Here is a 21338-nt window from a genome sequence, read left to right on the forward strand (position 1 = left end):
TCACAGGTCAAGGGCCACCAAAAAAGTGCTCCTCAGGAGAAGATGCACAGCCTCAGCTGGGTCTAGGCTACCTCTCTAATCTCAGCAGCAAGTGTCCGAAGTTTGCTTTCCATGCCATTCCCTGCATGTATCACTAAACTGCTGAGATGGCTTGTGTTCATAACTTTCACAGCATACTACTCAAAGTGCAGCACTTACCCTTCCTGGGCCAGATCCTGCCAGTGCCCTCTGTGCATGTGAGAGGACACACCTGATTCCCAGCGGCTGGTATGAAGGCAGGTTTCTATTGGCGTGACTGCTTTAGAAATTATAAGGCAAGATGGAGCATAAAGAAACTGCGCTTAGGGAAAAAGGAAGCACAAACTGGTAGGCAAGGAAGGTTCCTACCCTAAAGGCCAGGAGGAACTGTGTGTGGGTATGTTTCTTCCCTATCTGGCAATCTTCAAAGCTTCCCTGGTCTTATGGAGAAGTTCCATAAACGAAATCTGTTTTTTCTGCTATCTACACTGTAACAGTGGAGAGTGTCAGGCACAGTTTTAGGGTCCCCTGGTGAATGAAAGTGAGATTTCACATGTGTAAAATTGTTCTCTATTTTCTATCTATTGTCAGTTCTAAAAGCAAGTGTATTTACCTTTGAGGTCTTATCTTTACTGCCGTCATCAACTACTATCACTTCATAAGTGAACGCAGGATCTCGTTTCTGCAAGAAACAAAAATAAAATAACACAATTTGGCATAATTGCCATAAAGTATTCTAATAAAATTATCAATAATTTAAAAAACTGCTTTAGTGTTGATACATATAAATTTGAATATAAATATTAGTGCACAAACCGCATAAAATAAAAAGGCTAAGTAAAAAAAAAAAAAGAGAGAGATCCTGGGTAGAGGTGGAGAGTGAATATTGACTCAATCTCTACATGTCACCTTGCTGTTCCCTGGTCTGCCCTGTACCTTGGTGCTGGAAGAAGCCAGGTACTTGTGGTGCTATAGCACATCTGAGAGGGTACCGGTGTGCAAGAAAAAAGCTCTTGAGGTTTGAAGTCAGAGAGGGCAGATTCCAGGTTGGCCGCAGCATTTCTTAGCCTAATGACCTTGGGCAACTTAACATTTTGGGCCTATTTTCGGATTAAAAAAAGAGAACAGAAAAACCTACTCTATGTGGCTGGTGTAAAGATTACATGTAATTGAAGAGGTAGAAGCCTCATACATATTAAGGGCTCAATTCCTTTCTTCTTTTCTCTAAATTGAATTTTTGGAGTTGGTAATAAGGTAATACGGCCCTTTCTTTTTCAGTGAATCTTCTATTTCCCCTCTATACAAAAAATCTAAAAGCAAAGTAAATCAAAACAATTTTTTTTAAAAAAAGAACTCACTTGATTCTTAATCCCTCCAAGGAGATTCCAATGGCAGCTAATGTTACAAAAGAAGATTGTGTATTATTTCTCTTCTCCTTATGTAGGGAAAAGAGGAAGAAAATGTGAGGGGAGACTCTCGAGAATACTGAAGAAATGCAAAATAATTTCAATGTAAGTGTAAGTCTTTTAAAAATATCTTTTTTTCTGTTCATTCAGACTTAGTTTTTCTGTTTATTCAAACTCAGTTAACCAAAAAATAAAAAAAGAGAGAAGAGAATAAAAGTTAACAGCAAAAATAACAACAATATACCTTTTCTTATAAGTCACAAAAGTAGAAACAGCATTGTGGCATCATATGAAGTCTGCAGACATACACTGTCACTCAATTTTAAATATATCATCAGGCAAGACAGGATAAAAATGGGTAGGAGGGCACAGAAACAGAAATTGCCGCTTCCTGGTTTGTCCTGGGTCACCCACCTGCCTCTGGAGGTAGCATGCTACGTGCCGGGCTTTTGGATAGCAACAAGCCAAGCAGCAGGTGGCCCAGCAATTGGAGTGCTGCCAGGACTGCCTCTCACAGTGCATCTAGCTTGGGGTCCACAAGTTGGTGACCTGGTCTAGTTTTAATTGGAGATATCATATTAAAAGAGAAAACATGATACCTGTCTCTTCTCTAGATAGCTCAGAGCTTCATCCATCATCACAGGCACTTAAAGAAAAAAATATATTAAAAATAGCTTTTGAAAATGATTTTCCAAGCCCGGCACATTCAGCTTACATACAGAAAAAAGTCCCAATAATCTAACAAGCCCCTCTGGTACTCTCCCAACGGTCATTCCCATCTGGAATCCTGCCTTCCGTCCACAACTTGCTTATTACCTCTCTAGAACATTCCAGCCCCACTGCCTCATGATGCTGCTCCTATTCGTGAGAGCAAATATTCACTTCCCTCTCTGCCGAACTACAACAATTACCAACTGTGCACGTGACACAGCCCACATCTATTAATGTTTTGGCAAAGACGGTGAAGTCAAATACTTTAAATTTCCTTTTCTTTCCAAACTACCCTTTACCAAAAAAATCAAAACTGGGCTTACACCGTTTTTCTTCATTGTATGAAGGCACAACGACAGAAAGTTGTTTGGTAGGTAAGTCACATATGCTGGGTAAAGTTTCTTTCTGGCCTTTGGCATTTAAGAAGAACTTCTCTTCTTCATGTCGATGGAGTGCTGGCATTTTTGTAGCAGTTATAAATGCAACGACGGAAATCTAAAAGCAGACATACATGTCTTTTACAAAAAAGAAATTATGTTTTGCTGATTTTTCTGTATTTATGTTAGAATACATCATCTACTTTTCTTTTAGTTGAATATTCACTCTCAGGCTTCAGTTCATTAACAATGGTCTAGAGGTGACTCCAAAATTAGACAATAGTGAGTCCACTAACTAGTCCCCTACTTAGGAATGAATTACTGTCCTTTTTTCCATCAGTAAGGTGCTGATGCCTTGGGAGGCTCTGTCTCTTCCCAGTCATCATTCCCTAGGCTTCCATCATCCCAGCTACAAGAGAGATCTGTCACTACAGGAAGACCAGTCTACTCTTAGGTGCCCTAAACCTCTGATCCTTAGCGTGTCTACATGCATAGACACACACACACACACACACACACACACACACAGAGTAAGGTCCTATCTCTACCTGGAATCTGTATGTGACAGGACAAGTCCATTTTGCAGTTGGAACATGCGGGGTGAGGGCAGACTTCCCATCGAGGACCAGACAGACCCAAGATATAAAAGGAAGATTCCCCAGAGTACCAAGTAGGGACAACAATGTTTAAGAATATGTTTTTGATACTTAACTCGAATTTGAATTCAGAATACAGCATTTACTGAAGTATCTAACTTACAGGCTCCCTTCCATAGGCACTTGGGAGCTACGCTTTGGAAATAACCTTTTTTTTTTTTTTATATTGTTTCTATTGGTACACTTTCTGCTTTCAAAACAGTCTATAAATTTTTGGAATGCTACTCATTTGTAATTTAATGACCAATTTGAAGACGCTATCAAAGATTACAAGGGCTATGCTGAAAGGACAAATTAGTCAACCTGAAGGGGCTCTCAGTGGCCTATGATGCAAGAATCTGATCATCCTCCCACCTCCCCCCTGCCAAAAAAAATTATTGCAATGGATCAAACCATGAAAATACTGTAAATCATAAATTCACAATGATACTAAAAACAAAAACTGGATAAGATGCAGGAACCATCTCATTATTTCAAAAATTTGCCTTTTATTTTGCATTTTATATGTATGAAAAATATTTCAGGGTAAATGAATAGCTGAGGATGAGATTTCTTTCATTAAACTCTAGGTAATAAATGAAGGATACAATCAGAATATTTCACTTTGCAACCCACAATGAAATAAAGCATTTAGGTAATGATCCTCAATGACTACTAAAACCTTCAGGCTGATGACAAACTTTATAAACTGGTGGGTCTGGCTGGCAACACTTGAAACCACACATCCATCTTAACACCAGAGGCAACTGGCCATTACATGACTCCTAATGAGACACAAGAGAAAGGAAGAAGCATCATTCACAATTTTTTCTTGATTAAACAACACATCAAGTATGTATCTGATCAGGTCTCTCGATCCTAACTACCAGTTTATAGAAAATCTGAGATAGAAGATATTAAAAGGCATTAAGGGGAAGCAATCAAAGAAATCCAAATTGTGAGAAGTTCTACGGGACAAATGATCATATTAAAGACAAGGAAAAAGGCCAGGCATGGTGGCTCACGTCTGTAATCCCAGAAGTTTGGGAGGCCGAGGAGGGCGGATCACCTGAGGTCAGGAGTTCGAGACCAGCCTGGCCAACATGGCAAAACTCCGTCTCTACTAAAAGTATAAAAATTAGCCAGGAGTGGTGTGGCAGGCGCCTGTAATCCCAGCTACTCAGGAGGCTGAGGCAGGAGAATTGCTTGAGGGCGGAGGTTGCAGTGAGCCAAAATCACACCACTGCACTCCAGCCTGGGCGACAAGAGCCAGACTCCGTCTCAAAAACAAAAACAAAAACAAAACAAAACAAAAAGGAAAAGAAAAAAAGGAGGAGGAGAAACTTTTAACCGATTAAGACACTGAATATGTCAACGGAGTACAAGGTGTGACACTTGTTTGGATCCTGATTGGAACAAACAGACACATATATGAGACAAGTGAGGGCAAGTGAACTGAGGGGGCATTTGAAATCACAGAATAAACATAAATCTGTGACCACTTTATTGTGGTATTTTAAAAAGAGGGACCTTATCTGTTAGAAATAAATGCTAAGGATTTAAAGATAAAATATCTTCGAATTTTGTTTTAAAATAATTCAGAAAGGAGGTGAGACTGTGAGAAAATAAGAATGGAGAGTGGATACATATGAAGATGAAGCTGTGAAAAATTATTTTTTAAATTATTTCTTGCTCTGGCATTTAAAAAAACCTGTTTCACTAGTTGTGTAACATTTGAGTACACGAGCTCATTTCTCCAACTTGTTTCCTCACCAGTAAAATGATAATGATAACAGGCCGGGCGCGGTGGCTCAAGCCTGTAATCCCAGCACTTTGGGAGGCCGAGACGGGCGGATCACGAGGTCAGGAGATCGAGACCATCCTGGCTAACACGGTGAAACCCCGTCTCTACTAAAAAATACAAAAAACTAGCCGGGCGAGGTGGCGGGCGCCTGTAGTCCCAGCTACTCGGGAGGCTGAGGCAGGAGAATGGCGTGAACCCGGGAGGCGGAGCTTGCAGTGAGCTGAGATCTGGCCACTGCACTCCAGCCTGGGCGACAGAGCAACACTCTGTCTCAAAAAAAAAAAAAAAAAAAAAAGATAATGATAACATATATGTCAGTGTTATTTTAAAGATTTAATGAGATAACTCCTATTAAACCAAGTGCAACACTGAACATATAGTAAGTACTACACTCAATAAATGGTAGCTCTTGTCACTTCAAGCTAGTGGGAACAAATACCGTCAGTACAGTCTCATAAAATCTGTGCAAAAGACCCAAAGTAAGGCAGCTTCAATCTAAGAATGTGTGAAACCACTCCCTGCCCGTACACCGCCAAAAAAAAATAAAAATAAAAAATAAATAAATCCTGGTTTGCTCAAAAACTTGAAAAAACAAAAAAGCTCCAAACCCTGAAATCTCCACTAGTTAGGGCAAGAGAGGACTCCTCTCTTACCCAGATACTATTAACAAAGAAGTAAGGATGCATTACATTTTATCTAAACTGTAAATTTATACATTTTCTGGAAAGATGGCAGGGTGGCCTTCCTGGCAGTGCTGTCTAGATGACTAATCTGAATGTGAAGGAAGCTGAAATCCTCTCCACTTACTAACTAGAGGGCAGGCTCATTCCAAGGTACGCGGGAGAGAGTTCATTTGGCCAATTTTCTACCACGTAACAATCAGCAAGAGTTTACAATGTTTTTGTGTTTCGAGAGCAATGGCAAAGAAAATCGAGTTTGAATTCTATTGTCCTGCCTTGTTTATGGGCATTATATTTAGGGTGCTTAATTCTGGGACACACGCGCCCCTGACAAGAGGCCTGAGGCCCGTCTGTCTCGCTTACCCTGCGTCCCTAGTGGGTCTCATCGATCCACGGATTTATTCCCATTTGTAACAGATAGCTGCTGTCAGTAAGGGCTCCGTCATCTCTATCTGCTTAACCCCATCAGCAAAGGAGGCATGCTAGGGAGCACACCCCTTCTGGGGCTGGAGACCTCCCTGGGTGGAGCAGAACTGCAGCGGCTGCAGGTCCCGGAGAGTCTGGGAGAGGTCGAGGCTGAAAGAGTGGGTGGGCAGGGGGCATGGGCACCAGGGGCGAGGGAAGCGGCGACGATGCCAGGCTGGGTGGGTGCGCCCCAGTGTGAAAAACTGAGCACACAGAGAGATAAGATTCCAAAGGAAAATTAAAGAACGGAAGAAAAGGAGAGTGAAACTCCAGGAAAGGAAACTCCGAGGTCAGGTATTTGGGGGAAGCTAGGGGAAAAGGGACTTGTCTGAGAACGGGTAGCGCGCAGGAGGGGACGCCTGAGGAGCTGCAGTCTCCCGGAGAGCAGTGAGCCCCGGCCTGCGTGGGTTCCCATCCCTGTTCTCACCAGCACGAGGGCTGCGGCCGCCAGCGCCGCGCCGAGTACCGCCAGCTGCAGCAGAAGCGGAGCCATCCTCCATGCCGGAGCCGCCCGCCCAATCCCGCACCTACACACAAGCGGAAGCGCGCCCGTGAGATTCGGCCCCGTCGCCAGAGGTCGCGCCCGCTGGCCGCAGCGCCCCCGCGTGGCGAGGCGGAGAAAACGCCGCTCTCGTGCCCTCGGCGCCCAGTCGGTGGAGAGGCGCGCCAGGTTCCGTAGCAGGCCGCCAGGTTTAGCAAATATGCAAGATGTCTACTTAATTTGAATTTCAGACAAAAAAAACTAATCATGTTTTTAACAGCCTTATTAAGATAGTCACCATACAACTCATCCAGTTAAAGGTTTCTGGTTACACTAGTTTCTATAAATTGTGGTAAAATAAAACAAAAAGTTGCCATTTTAATCGTTTTTACAATAGTGAGTGGCATTAATTACATACACAATACTGTGCAACCATCACCACTATCTATCTGTAAAGTCTTCCCAGCTCCCTCCAGGTTCTGGCAACAACTAATTGCATGCTCTATTTGGGGCATACTCATGCTTAAAAAAAATGCTGTGTTTATCAGATATTCGAATTTAACTGTATTTTATCTGGTAACCCCGCCTAGGAAGGAGATGGCAGCCTTGAGCACTACACAGTCTACAACACAAGCTGATGCAGAGCAGAACGTGGTGGGACAATGAGCGCAAATAAAGTTCGGGTTTCTCGGCCGGGCGCGGTGGCTCACGCCTGTAATCCCAGCACTTTGGGAGGCCGAGACGGGCGGATCACGAGGTCAGGAGATCGAGATCATCCTGGCTGACACGGTGAAACCCGTCTCTACTAAAAATACAAAAAATGAGCCGGGCATGGTGGCGGGCGCCTGTAGTCCCAGCTACTCGGGAGGCTGAGGCAGGAGAATGGCGTGAACCCGGGAGGCGGAGCTTGCAGTGAGCCGAGATCCCGCCACTGCACTCCAGCCTGGGCGACAGAGCGAGACTCCGTCTCAAAAAAGAAAAAGAAAAAAAAAAAAAGTTCAGGTTTCTCATGTGCTGGAGCAAGGAGCCCTTGACCGTGAAGAGGCAAGGCCAGGGCTCAGCCTAAGTCACAGGCGGAAAAAAAATACGCAGAAACATTGGAATAACGCTCCACACGCACTGCTTAATTCTTCGCTGGAAACCCTGTTATCTCTGAACGGTTGGCCTTATTCTGAGTTACAGCACCAGTTTTTTAATAAAGACGGACACCGGCTCCTTCTTTAACAGCAGATTCGTCAAAATACGTCCAAGGCAAGGAAACTTAGAAGGGCGTCTGGGCAGGGGAAAGTCGATGCGAAGGCGGGCCAGGGACCTTTCGTCGCGTCCCCACCTTGGCGTTTCCTGTGGCGTGAGCGGCCCGGGCAACCGTGTCGAAAGTGCGGCGGCGGAACAGGCGCGCAAGCGAGGAGCGGCGCAGGCGCAGACGCGCGGGCGGGAAGATGGCGGCTGGGTTCAAGTGAGTGTTTTCAGGTGGCGGGTCGAGTTTTGTACCCAGGTGGACGGCAGCTTCCTTTAACTCTTAGCTGGGATTCTCTCACCCGGAGGGCGACCCCGTTGGGGTGCCATTTCCTTCCTCGTCGAAGCAGGCGACGAGTGGGAGGACCTGGAGGTGGTTATAGTGAAAAGAAAGGGCTTCTTCCCCCCAATGAAACGAGAGATGAAAGGACTCTATAGAGTTCCATGCCCGCTGCGAGCGCTCGTGAGCGTGGTGTGTAGTGAATGTTCAGTCCCAGGAGACATAGTTGTACTCTTTTAAAGATTGTGGCCGGGCGCGGTGGTTCACGCCTGTAATCCCAGCACTTTGGGAGGCCGAGGCGGGCGAATCACCTGAGGTCAGGAGTTAGAGACCAGCCTGATCTACATGGTGAAACCCAGTCCCTAATAAAAATGTAAAAATTAGCCGGGCATGGTGGTGGGCGCCTGTAATCCCAGCTACTCAGGAGGCTGAGGCAGGAGAATCGCTTGAACTCGGGAGGCAGAGTTTGTAGTGAGCCGAGATCGCGCCACTGCACTCCAGCCTGGGCGACAGACTGAGACTCTGTCTCAGTCAGTCAGTCAATCAAGATTGTTGCATCAGAGCCACATACCGCCTGCTTCTCCCTCTCCCGTCATTTATTTCTAAAAGGATCATGCCTTGTTTGGAAGGTTTTATTGTGTGTGAAGCCAATGGACTTTCTTAAAGTTTCTAAAAAATGGATAAATAGGATTCCAAAGGAAATCCATTATGTTGAAATAGTTATCTCTAAGTATAAACTCCGAAGACATGATATAGTAGTATATATACTTGCTTTAAAATTAACCTTCTTAAACAAGATCTAGTGGCGAGACTAGTAGTAACTGCTGGGATTTCAAAGTAACAGTGAGCCTGAACATACCTTATATAGCTATAGGGTACAAATGAAGACATCTGTGGTCTCTGTGGTTGTTAAAGTTGCAGGTACTGCTAATGTTACTATGGTTTATTGCCTACAGTCATAATTGAAGAATATGCTAAATTTCAGTTACAGTGAAAATAAAGATGTACCTTTTTTGTTTCCTGAGTTATCTAGTAAGATATTCATGATCACTAGGATCCTTGTTTCAGAGCAAGAATGACAAGATTCTTTTGACACCTAGATTAATCCGCTTTTAAAGAGCTCACGCAAAGGGCTTTTAGACGCCAATCTTCTAATCGTTAATGGCAGAGTTAAGGACAGCAATTGAATGTGATTGCTACTGCAAGGATTTTTACTTTCTAGAATTACTTTTAGTTAAAAGTTGTGGAGATGTATGCTGCATCACAACACTCAAGATCTTTGCCAATTTCTGGATTTATGTTAAGATTCATCAGTTTATCTCAGATATATTTTTAACACGTGTTTCAGAACTGTGGAACCTCTGGAGTATTACAGGAGATTTCTGGTGAGTAAAAAGTTATGTACATGTTTTGCCTTTTGATAACAATGGGCTGCTTTTAAAGATACATTTCAAGTAATTTAATCCATTTGAAGTAACATTTAATGTGTTTCCCCTGGTGTGTGTAAAACTTGGGATAGATGTGTAAAATATGTAATAGGTATAATCTATTTTTATATAAACATTTATTTAGAAAGAGAACTGCCGTCCTGATGGAAGAGAACTTGGTGAATTCAGAACCACAACTGTCAACATAGGTAAGGATGTATTTTCCATTGTCAACTGTATGATATTCCCAAGTTTTAGTCTCTGAACCACCTAAACAGTTTTTCAGCCAAATTCTCTTTTTCTAAAGAATTTGATGATTTTTTGTGTGAAGAGATTTTTATCTGTACAAAAGCCCTGTAACTGAATGAAAAATGATTAACACAAATTCAAGGACAGGTGAATAATTATTTAAACACTAATTTAAAATAGTTATGTAAAAATCAATTATTCTAACGAAATATTCATAAGCAACTGAGAGGGGTAGCAAGATAATCATACACAGCAAGCTAAAACACTTAATTTTAATGATTATGTAGATAATTTTGTAGCTGTTTTCCTTTCATGCACTTTTCACTTTGCTTATCTTTTCAGGTTCAATTAGTACCGCAGATGGTTCTGCTTTAGTGAAGTTGGGAAATACTACAGTGATCTGTGGAGTTAAAGCGGTAACTCTAAATATGTCCTATTGAGATTTGAGTTACAAAGTTAGCTTTCTTTATTAGATTGTAATATACACCTATAATTCCACTCTTGATTTGACAGTTGGGTGTCAGTTTTTAATATTTAATTTCCCAAGAGCTTTCACTATGAGTGTTAAATAATATGACCCAAGTTTAATGACTGAACATTTGTCAAATGTACCAAAATGAAACAACTTTAAAAATCTTAGCCACCCTTAATTTTTAAAACATTTGGTTATATCATTTGAGAAATTAACAGATTTTTGGTGACATCCTTTTAGCCAGTGATGACATGTAATCTGTGTAAATGTGTGGAAAATTGAAATTGTTGAAAAGAAAAATTTGAGGGAATAATGGCTACCATTTACTGAGTACCTGCTATGTTCCAGACACCTTTTTAGGCACTTTACAGAATAATCCACTTTAATCCCTACAACAATCATTTGTTATTTTTCTCCACCTCCTGTTTTATAGATGAGGTTCAGTAACCTCTCCAGGTACATAAGACTCATAAGTAAAACTTGAGACATAAATCTGACTCCAAAGCCTGTGCTTCTTTCACTACAATACACCCTGTGTTATTTAACACTTAGTTGAGATTCTTCTTTGGTAAACCTGGAGTGATATATAACAAGACGATTTGAGAACTTGCTCCTTATCGGGTTTTATGCCTGGGATTTAACAGGTTTATCTCATTTGGCCCTTATTAACAGACCCTAGGAGTAGACACTATTTTCTTCCCATTTGACAGATGAGGAGTTTAAGGTTAGAGGTTAAATAACTTGCCTAAAGTTAGCCAGTAAACGTGGCTCTGACATTTGAACAGGCTTGCTAATTGCAGAGCGTTTGCTCTTTTTTTTTTTTTTTTTTTTTTTTTGAGACGGAGTCTGGCTCTGTTGCTCAGGTTGGAGTGCAGTGGCAGGCTCTCGGCTCACTGCAACTTCTGCTTCCCGGGTTCCAAGTGATTCTCCTGCCTCAGCCTCCCAAGTAGCTGGGATTACAGGCGCCTGCCACCACGCCTGGCTAATTTTTGTGTTTTTAGTAGAGACGGGGTTTTGCCGTCTTGGCCAGGCTGGTCTCAAACTCCTGACCTCAGGTGATCCGCCCGCCTCTGCCTCCCAAAGTGCTGGGATTACAGGTGTGAGCCACCGTGCCCAGCTGAGCTTTTGCTGTTTACCACTAAAGCAGCAATTCCTAAATCTGGCTCTACCATGTGGGGAATAAATTAAGATTCTTGGCTACTAGGTGGGGGCACAAACTCAATTACTGTTTTTCAAAAGATCTCCAGGTAATCTTGATGAGCAGCACTATAGTGTAGTCCACTGTACTATAGTGCCTTCTTATCTTGTAGAGCTACTGTGAGGATCAGCACCAATGTCCTTAGAGGCCCTGGCACAATTCCCTAAGCTGATATTTGATAGAGCCTTCCATAACTGATTGCTAAGTTGTCTTCATAATTTTTCAGTAGCTTGTTTCAATAGGAAACATTTCTTTGCTACTATAGGAATTTGCAGCACCACCAACAGATGCCCCTGATAAAGGATATGTTGGTAAGTTAAATGGTTTTGTAATTTTAATACTAATACTTCTAACACATTTAATAATAATTTTAGTGAAGTCCTAGTTGAGTTGATGTAAAGAAAATTATTCCTAATATTCAGAAATATTTAACAATAAAACAAATTCCTCAAAAGTTTTCCGTATTAGTAAAAGATAGCATAATAGCAGGATATAGAATTTCATAAATTTAATCTTTATCAAACTTGCTTGCTCAATTTTTGTTTATATATTCATATGTTACTAACCAAGAAAATAGAACTTTGGCTGGGTGTGGTGACTCACACCTGTAATACCAGGATTTTGGGAGGCCAAGACTGCAGGATTGCTTCAGCCCAGGAGTTCGAGACCAGCCTGGGGAACAAAGGAGACCCCCCGTCTCTACAAAAAAATCAAGTTAGCTGGGTGTGCTGGTGCACACCTGTGTCCCAACTACTTGGGAGGCTGAAGCAGGGGGATTGCTTGAGCCTGGGAGGTCAAGGCTACAATGAAATATGATTGTATCACTGCATTCAAGCCTGAGTGACAGAGTGAAATCCTGTTTCAAAAGAAAAAAATAGAATGGAATTTTTTTTAGTCAAAGAACTGTCATTGCACATTTTTTGTTTCCATAAAGATTCTTTGCTTTATACAACTGCTATTTTTTTTCTTGTCTTGGAACCATCTGTTCTTTACGGTAGGAACCAACATTTTCTTAAATGAGAAAAACAGTTGGATGTTAGCAGAGGGTCTATCTTCAGTTACAGATTGAGGTATTTTGAAAGATACCAGGAAAACTTGTAAAGGATTTAGGAGAATTGAAGTCTAAAATAGATTTTTAAAAAATGCATATGGGGGGAAAAAAGTCAGAAAAATACAAATTTCATGCCTGGGAGTCTTACAGAGACCAAGCAGAATGTAACTATGTTACAATGTACTCTATTCAGAAAAGCCTGTCCATGGCCACAGCTGCCTTTACTGTGGATTGATACCTTTAACACTTTGATAATCCATAAATTAAAAAGTTTAGGCCGGGCATGGTGGCTCACGCCTGTAATCCCAGCACTTTGGGAGGCTGAGGCAGGTGGATCATGAGGTCAGGAAATCGAGACCATCTTAACCAATATGATAAAACCCCGTCTACCAAAATACAAAAAAATTAGCTGGGCGTGGTGGCACATGCCTGTAATCCCAGCTGCTTGGGAGGCTGAGGCAGGGAAATCTCTTGAACCTGGAAGGTAGAGGCTGCAGTGAGCGGAGATCGCGCCACTGCACTCCAGCCTGGTGACAGAGCAAGACTCCATCTCAAAAAAAAAAAAAAAAAATTTAGTTCATAGCTGCAGAGTGTTTCTTTCAGTTCCTAATGTGGATCTACCACCTCTGTGTTCATCGAGATTCCGGTCTGGACCTCCTGGAGAAGAGGCCCAAGTGGCTAGCCAGTTCATTGCAGATGTCATTGAAAAGTAAGAGCACCATGATAAAATTTTACTGTAATTCATTTTCAGATAGTTTTTGACTTTTCATTTACTTTGCTCTTTGTCATTAAATCAAGTTCACAGATAATTCAGAAAGAGGACTTGTGCATTTCTCCAGGGAAGGTAAGAGGAATAGAGAAGCTATAAGTTCTTATTAATTCTGAAGAGATTTTTTTTGTGGGGGAAAGGGAACAAGGAAATTAAAATCACCAATCAAAGTAGCCTTAAATATGGCTGCTTTACAGATTTTAGAGATTCAGTCATTTCTTACTCTATAATGCTCTAAGTGAACCATATTGTTTATAAAAAACAAGTTTGACTAACTTACCACCTGTCTGGGAGCTACCTTTTAAACTGAAGTAATTTTTTCCCCCCTTAACCTTTAGAGAAAAGTTCAATCATTTTTTATTCCTTATAGCAGATTATAACATTGATCATATTAACATATGTTTTTGGTGAATCCACAGTAGATTCCAAAGTCTATTTGAAAATGTAAAACTAGGTTGATTAGAACCTAGAGAGGCTTTCCATAAACTGATACGTTAGCACTGTAAAACCTAAACATTTCATGTATTATGGGAAAGTGCATTTTGAATTTTAGCTAGGGCTTTCAAAACCATCTTCCTTATCTGTAACCTCCCACTAAGAATGGAAATTCCTTCTACATCTGTAGCTCCATTAAGGGAAATGGACATGTTTGTCATTTGTCAGCTTGGCAATCAAAAGCCAGCTTTCACCAAACCTGTCCACTTTCTTCTGGTTTTCTACTTGAAAAAGGTAAAGCATTTTCTTAAGGTTTTTGAGCCTTGAAGGTTATCTTGCTTGTTTAACCAAGGGTTCTGTGGTTCTTAAGTCTAAGTGAATAGCATGTTCTACCCATTAGAAGGCTTTAATTTCCTTTTGTGTTAATTCTATTTTAGCTTGCCTGGGTTCTATACTGTGATCTCATTTGCCTCGACTATGATGGAAACATTTTGGATGCCTGCACATTTGCTTTGTTAGCGGCTTTAAAAAATGGTAAGCAGCCTTACAAAAACGACAATATTCCCACTAATGGGTTAGAATGTTCTGTTTTGTGAAACTTTTAATGTACATTTGCTTTCGTATGCTTCCAAATTAATGAATGTAATACTGCCATTACTTTCCAAATATAGTTGATAGTTGTATATTCTCTAACTGAATGCTCTTTAGAGTGCTGCTTTGACTGTACCCGTCTACTTAGGTTAGGACTTCAGTCCTTTCCATAATAGTGTTAATAATGGTGGGAGAGGGAGACAAGACTTGTAACTTCTGGCTAGGTCATTGGTGAAGATCTGCCAGTATCCTCATAGTTCTTTATGTGATATTGCCAAAAGAATTAGAATGGATTCTGTTCTTTTTACTGTGAGGCCATAGTAATAGTGAAGTTTCTTAGCAAGGAGTCTAGGTTGACTGATTAGTTACAGATTTCAATAACTTGTGCATATTCCCTATCATTGGTGAATGATGAATTGGTAGGAACAAATAATTGGAGGTGGAAAATAAAGTTAGCACAGCAATATTATAATAGAGTGGTTAAGTGAATTGGAGGTAGAAAATGAAGTTAGCACAATATTGTAACAGAGTGGTTAAAGCAGAGACTTAGGTTTGATTCCTGGCTCTGTCACTCTGTGCTGAAGTTTCCTTATCTATAATAAAATAGGGATAATAGTATTTAGTTTCTAAGAGTATTGATTAGGTGAATACAGTGAAAATGTGGAAATGCGTAAAACAGTACCTGGCATATACAAATTAGCTAGACATGTTATCTATTAGTAATCATTTTCATTTCAAAACTGGGTACAGTGGCACATGCCTATAGTCCCACCCAGCTACTGGGGAGGTTGAGGTGGGAAGATTGCTAGGAATTTAGTTCTAGCCTGGGCAACAAAACAAGACCCGATCTCTAAAAATTTAAAAAAAAATCATTTTGACTTCTTAAACTTAAAAAAATTATGCAATAAGCACTAGGTAGGCATGTCAGATGTTGTGAAGAGCAATGTATATCCTCTGTATTTACCTTAGTGGCTGTAAGGTGCTTTTTAAAAAGAAATGTTCTGGGCAAGTTCAATCGAGGGAAAGGTGAATTAAAAAAAAAAAAAAAAAGCTTAGAAACCATTTGTTTCTTAGAGACTTACTTTACAAATTTGCCTTTTCTTAGTACAGTTGCCTGAAGTTACTATAAATGAAGAAACTGCTTTAGCAGAAGTTAATTTAAAGAAGAAAAGTTATTTGAATATTAGAACTCATCCAGTTGCAACTTCCTTTGCTGTGTTTGATGAGTAAGTTAATCAAACTTACTTTAAAATTTTCTATATTTAAGATTTGGGTAATTGATGTTCAGCATTCTAACTCTTCAGGAAGTGCTATGAGTCTGACTCTACATCCTAGTTTTCCCTGGACACTTGAGTTTATACTTGTCCCTGCACAATTATTTATAGTCAACCTGTCTGCTTTCATAAGCATCCTGATTTGGATGATAATTGTGTTCACTTTACCTGTTCCTTGGTTTACTTATACCTGTGTAATGTTAATTTCTAATTCTTTCACTAAAGATTTACCTGAAGCTATCTTCAGTATTTTCCAAGGATTTTAGCACATTCAGAAATAGTAGAGCAGGGCGAGGCATGGTGGGTCATGCCTGTAATGCCAGCACTTTGGGAGGCTGAGGCAGGGTATCACCTGAGGTCAGGAGTTCGAGACCAGCCTGGCCAAGTCGGTGAAACCCTGTCTCTACTAAAAATACAAAAATTAGCTAGGTGTGATGGTGTGTACCTGTAATTCCAGCTACTTGGGAGGCTGACAGTATGTTTAGTATTTTTAAAGTAAAATTTGTTCCATGGATTGATAACTTATACTTTTTTCTTTTTATAGCACTTTGCTTATAGTTGACCCTACTGGAGAGGAGGAACATCTGGCAACAGGAACCTTAACAATAGTAATGGATGAGGAAGGCAAGCTCTGTTGTCTTCACAAACCAGGCATGTTCCTGCCACTTCAGTCCTAAACATATGTAGATGAAAACTCAGTGTGAGCCTTAAATTAGGGAGGGCCAAATGGAATATGGGATATTTCATTTACCTAATTTAAGTTTACTGTAGTTTCTTAGCTACCTCAAATTTTCTTCCATCTTAATGGTATACGTCAGTGATTCTTAAACTTAAGACATACATTAGAATCACTTGGAGGTCTTGTGAAACTAACTTGCAGATCTTGAGACTGTACCCTGATTTATGTTATCCAATTTTTTTATTTCATAATTTGATATGACATTAATGTTTTTTGAAAAGCAGTGATAGATTTAAAGTATTGGCAAAATAATTTTTCAGGTGGAAGCGGGCTAACTGGAGCTAAACTTCAGGACTGCATGAGCCGAGCAGTTACAAGACACAAAGAAGTTAAAAAATTGATGGATGAAGTAATTAAGAGTATGAAACCCAAATAAATAGCCACTTTTCAAAACAGATTTGTAAAAATTGTATTTGTTAACACTGTGCACAAACATTTTATACTAAATAAATATCAAACTACATTCTTCTGAAAGATGTTTCTATTATTTCTTAGGTCACTTCCATATAATGTATAGTGAAACCATTTTTAAAAAGCAATGACTTAGGCAAACCAACCCTAGTTTGTTAAACCATTTCCCTGTTTTTATTTAAAAATGATAAGGTTGTGCTTCTGTATAAAGTTTGTACATCTAGCAATGTAAAAGACTGACACATTAAAAAAACAAAAAGTAGAAACTCAATCCTTTTGATTCAATGCTCTTGTGTTTTTAAAAAAGGAACAAAAAATAATGCAAGACTCAGAATTTTGGACTGGTTGGCGTGCCTCTCTTCATTTTACTTTTTGACTGGCTGCCTGTATGCCGATGACGATGTAGCTGAGCTGTTTGTGCTGCTGCTGCTGCCATAGCCATTTGATGCTGCAAGAATCGCAACTGCTGCAAAAGGGAGGGAAAAAAATCGAGTTATGTTAAATGCAGGCAGGTGTGGAAAGGTGCTTTTCCTGAGAGTGACGAAACAACACAACTGAAAAAGGGAGAAAGCACCAAGATAACAAAAAGGGACTATACCACATTGAGACAATGCACAGTCAAACAGCACCAGTGGCACAGAAGCCTGCTGAGGGCTTTAAAAATGATTCTTGGCAAACTTCAAAATTATTTGTTACTTTGCCCTGCCAGTCTATATTGTAGTAACTCAGCAACTTCAGTTACCATTTTGTTGTATGATGATAGTTTATAGCAATATAAAACAACCCTGAATATCAAGATAGTCAACTATAATATGCTGACTTTCCTTCCTAAAATGATGGTATAACATTTTTCTAAATAAACAGGTATGACATTTACTAATAGGAACACTTTTCTGCAATAAAATATTAGAAAGTTAACAATTGGCACTTACAACTGTCTATTTCAAAATACACTGCATACTAGAAAAATGTATGTTAATGTGCCACCAGCACTTAATGAAAAATTTTAAGAGTATGGCTTAAATGTACAAAATATATTCAGTGCTCCAAGTTGACTGGCTAAAATGTCAAGACTTTTAAATAAAATTTGCTAAATTATTTACCAATTACTGTACAGTCTTAAAAGACAGTAAAATAAAACTAAAGCAAGTTATTTTGAGGTACTTTTGGAGCTGAGTATCTTTAAAAATGTAATCAGAGTGAAGTTGCTGGATTACTTGTATCTGTTGCTGCTGCTGTTGAAAGGCAGAGGAGAGCTGGAATCTCTGCTGAGGAAGGCTTTGCTCAGGTCTGTTCTCGGCAGAGCCAAGCTGAGACAACACTACAGAGAGGAGAAGGGGAAAGCAGGCCAGTCAAAAAGTTTGAAGGCTACCAGGGTTAGAAAAGGACAACACAGAAAATGAAATAATAGAAAAGTTAGCAGTACGATTAATCTTAAGTATCAAATCATAGACATTTCAGAATAAATTTAGTATATGGTCTCCTGTTAGTTGGGGGTACCACTGATTATGGAACTTTCTGGACACAGAGAAGGGAGTGCATTATGTGTCAAAGCACTGAACCTCTCGCATCTGTATAAAATTTGATACTGGTGCTATTTTGTTTAGAAGAGTACATTATTTTTGAAATATAACCAACAGTAGGAGAAGGGAGATGGAAGAAATCCAAACTATCGTAACAACAAAGCTGGTAGACAGACAATTGCTTTAAACAAAAGATGTTGCAATGAATATCAGACTACTCTATTAACAACAGAGGTGATGAACTGAGACTGAGCATTGTTTGTTATTTTTTGAGCTGAGTGGAACCACAGTAATCAGTTCAACACTTATTTTACATATGAGGAAGTTTGAAGGCCAACATGATTTAAGTGACTTGGACTCAAATTATGGCAATCTGTGGCTAGGAACATTCTCATGACTTTTCAGACTAGAGTTGTCACTAAATTATACTAGAGCTATTTTCGGAAATTCACAACTGGGCTGATAAAGGTATATAATTACATAAACTTCTCTTTGGAAATTCACTACCTCTGAGTTGGAACTTTATATGTAAGGATTACTTACTTCCAAAATAAAGATTATTCTAAAAGACTTCTAAAGGCATAGTAAGCCCACAGTGATAAGATATTGACAACAAAGTCACTCATTCAATCCTCAAACTCTTACAGCTTTCTTATACATGTGGCTTACTCTTTTAAATAAGTATAAAGTTAGAATTATCTTCAACTGACAGGAATCATTAAGAGTAATCTTTAGTTCACCATTTACTGCTGGGAAGTGTTGAGAAGTTAATCTTTTCTTAAATGATAATAGTGGCTTACATAAGTTATGCTATTGTCCATTAAGACTTAAAGTCATTTATGCAACTACAAATTACCAGAATGAAACAAAAGATTATGCAATCTAGAAAAATTCAGTCTTAACCCAGGAAAACGAAAAAGTTATTAATTAACATAACTACTGGCAAACACTGAAAACAGCTCTGGTAACCTAGTAAAGTGGATAATTATTAAATTTTGCCAGTAAACTGTAACATAAGGAAAACACAACTGTGGTAATTATGTTAAGTCAAAGCTCTTTTAATTAATGCACTATCAAATTAATGAAAAAAATCTCAGCCATTAATCAATTTAATAGTTCACACATTATAGCTTTACTTTTTCCTGTTTACTGGTTGTAAGGGAAGGCAAAGAAAATAAGTGGTGAGATCCCAAATAGATTGAATATGTTTAGTAAATTCAGCATATAAAGTTATGAAGATACCTACCAGCTGCCTGTGACTGCATAAAACTTCCTACTCCAGTAAGGTTAATAACAGCAGCTTGCTGAGCAGATAAGGCCTGTTCTTGACTGGTTGAACCTTGTTCAGAACCCTGAATAACAAAATAAATGACTTGTACAAGAAAGAAAAACAAATTTGAGCTGGTGAAAATAAATCAGCATTTTTTCCGCTATGAAATAAAGCAGTATGAGACTAGTCTTGTAAAAAGAGTAACAAGGAAAATACTTCAAAGGTATTTAGAGTAAGCAAGAATAAATTTATACCATTTGAACAAAGAAAACTTTCTTTTTCAGTGCATCTGTATTTATTGTTTGATGCTACCAAGATAATGCCTAAGGCTTTTATAAAGCTTCACCGAAACAATTTTTTAAAGCTTAAAACACTCTTCGTAACATAAACATAGTACTGGAACTTTATGTGTTTTGTTTTTTGTTTTTTGAGACGGAGTCTTGCTCTGTTGCCCAGGCTGGAGTGCAGTGGCGCAATCTGGGCTCACTGCAACCTCTGCCTTCTGGGTTCACGCCATTCTCCTGCCTCAGCCTCCCGAGTAGCTGGGACTATAGGTGCTTGCCACTACACCTGGCTAATTTTTTGTATTCTTTAGTAGAGATGGGGTTTCACTGTGTTCGCCAGGATGGTCTCGATCTCCTGACCTTGTAATCCGCCCACCTCGGCCTCCTAAAGTGCTGGGATTACAGGCGTGAGCCACCGCGCCCGGCCGGCATATCGATTTTATAGGAAAAAATAAAATTGTCCTTATTTGCAAATGGCACAACTGTTTATACTGTAGAAAATCCTAAGCAATCTCCAAAACAGCTCCTAGAAATAGTAAGTTCAGTAAGAGGGCACAATACAAGATCAATATACAAAAATCAACACTATATATACTAGTAATTAACATATGAAAACTGAAATTAAAAAGATACCATTCACAGTTACTCAAAAAAACAGAGAAAAGCTTAGGTATTAATCTTAAGTCTAAGAAAACATATATGGGGCTTGTATACCAAAAACTACAAAACATTGATTTTGGTCTAGATAAGGACATACTATGTTCATGTACTGGAAGACTTACATCATAAAGACGGCAGTTCTTCCCCCAAACTGATCAACAAGCATAACTCGATTCTTTTAGAAATGCTGGCAAAGTTTTTGTAGATACAGACAAGATGACTTTAAAATTTATATGGAAAGGTAGAGAACCTACATTAACTACAATAATTTTGAAAAATGGTATGGCAGAAACACTGCCCAATTTTAAGACACTACAATGAAGAAGACAGTGTGGTACTGGCTGAAGGACAGACACATAGATTAATGAAACAGAACAGGGAACCTAGAAATAAACCCACCCAAACAGACCCAACAGACTTTTAACAAATGTGCAGAAGTAATTCTATTCAGAAAGGATAGCTGTTTTTTTTGTTGTTGTTTTCAACAAATGGTGTTGAAGCAATTGGATACTGATAGGAAAACAAAAACAAAAACATGGACCTAAGTTGCACACCTTGTACAAAAATTAACTGAAAATGAATCATGGATTCAAAATAAGAAACTATAAAACTGTTAGAAAAAAACACAGAAGAAAATCTTTGGGACCTAGGGCTAGGTAAAGAGTTCTGAGACATGACAACTACAGCATATTCCATAAAGGAAAGATACTGTCAACGTGGACTTCAGCAAAATTAAAAACTTTTGCTCTGCAAAAGACATCCTTTGAACATTTCAGTATATAATGGCAAGCCAAACATTCAAAAGATACATTTATCTTGAGGGGATCTCCCTGGATATAAAAAGAGATTGGACAAAAGAGCACAGAGCTGAAAGGTTCTATTATTGAATTTG

At 39.5% G+C, this 21338-nt stretch overlaps 3 protein-coding genes across 60 annotated transcripts in view; 1 reads left to right on the forward strand and 2 right to left on the reverse strand.

Moving 5' to 3' along the window:
- The window catches only part of ALG5 (ALG5 dolichyl-phosphate beta-glucosyltransferase), a 51153-nt gene extending 44528 nt beyond the window's left edge, over positions 1-6625 (reverse strand). For 4 of the 8 annotated variants that reach the window (XR_012426846.1, XR_012426844.1, XR_012426845.1 and 1 more), the window contains exons 1-4: positions 6524-6625; positions 2459-2630; positions 2024-2070; positions 632-700 (exon numbers count right to left, since the gene is read on the reverse strand). Coding sequence is in view for 4 of the 8 variants with exons in the window: in XM_005585676.4 (XP_005585733.2) it covers positions 632-700; positions 2024-2070; positions 2459-2630; positions 6524-6589 (354 nt within the window). In the remaining 4 variants the exon portion in view is untranslated. Of the gene's footprint in view, positions 1-631; positions 701-2023; positions 2071-2458; positions 2631-5994 lie in introns of all 8 variants that reach the window. The other 4 variants (XR_012426847.1, XM_005585678.4, XM_074021879.1 and 1 more) reach the window with 3 other exon arrangements.
- A 1371-nt stretch (positions 6626-7996) lies between these two features.
- Positions 7997-16772, forward strand: EXOSC8 (exosome component 8). 2 transcript variants are annotated; one of them, XR_012426848.1, is made up of 11 exons: positions 7997-8033; positions 9442-9478; positions 9666-9729; positions 10112-10185; positions 11705-11750; positions 13094-13199; positions 13289-13334; positions 14132-14228; positions 15396-15511; positions 16104-16210; positions 16559-16772. XR_012426848.1 is itself a non-coding variant. In XM_005585675.4 (11 exons), exons 1-11 carry the CDS (start codon positions 8017-8019, stop codon positions 16672-16674), a joined length of 831 nt encoding a protein of 276 aa, XP_005585732.1. In that variant the 5' UTR covers positions 7997-8016; the 3' UTR covers positions 16675-16772. The 2 variants fall into 2 exon arrangements, 1 of the variants encoding a protein (XP_005585732.1); XM_005585675.4 differs by having other exon boundaries at positions 15391-15511.
- SUPT20H (SPT20 homolog, SAGA complex component) overlaps positions 16683-21338 on the reverse strand; it is a 49418-nt gene continuing 44762 nt past the window's right edge. For 20 of the 50 annotated variants that reach the window (XR_012426839.1, XR_012426834.1, XM_074021868.1 and 17 more), the window contains 3 exons: positions 19479-19584; positions 17927-18030; positions 16683-17175 (listed from right to left, as the gene is read on the reverse strand). Coding sequence is in view for 37 of the 50 variants with exons in the window: in XM_074021868.1 (XP_073877969.1) it covers positions 17038-17175; positions 17927-18030; positions 19479-19584 (348 nt within the window). In the remaining 13 variants the exon portion in view is untranslated. The remainder of the gene's footprint in view (positions 17176-17926; positions 18031-19478; positions 19585-21338) is intronic. The other 30 variants (XR_012426841.1, XR_012426836.1, XR_012426830.1 and 27 more) reach the window with 3 other exon arrangements.

This window comes from Macaca fascicularis, chromosome 17 (genome assembly GCF_037993035.2).
Source record: "Macaca fascicularis isolate 582-1 chromosome 17, T2T-MFA8v1.1".
Lineage (NCBI taxonomy): Eukaryota > Metazoa > Chordata > Mammalia > Primates > Cercopithecidae > Macaca > Macaca fascicularis.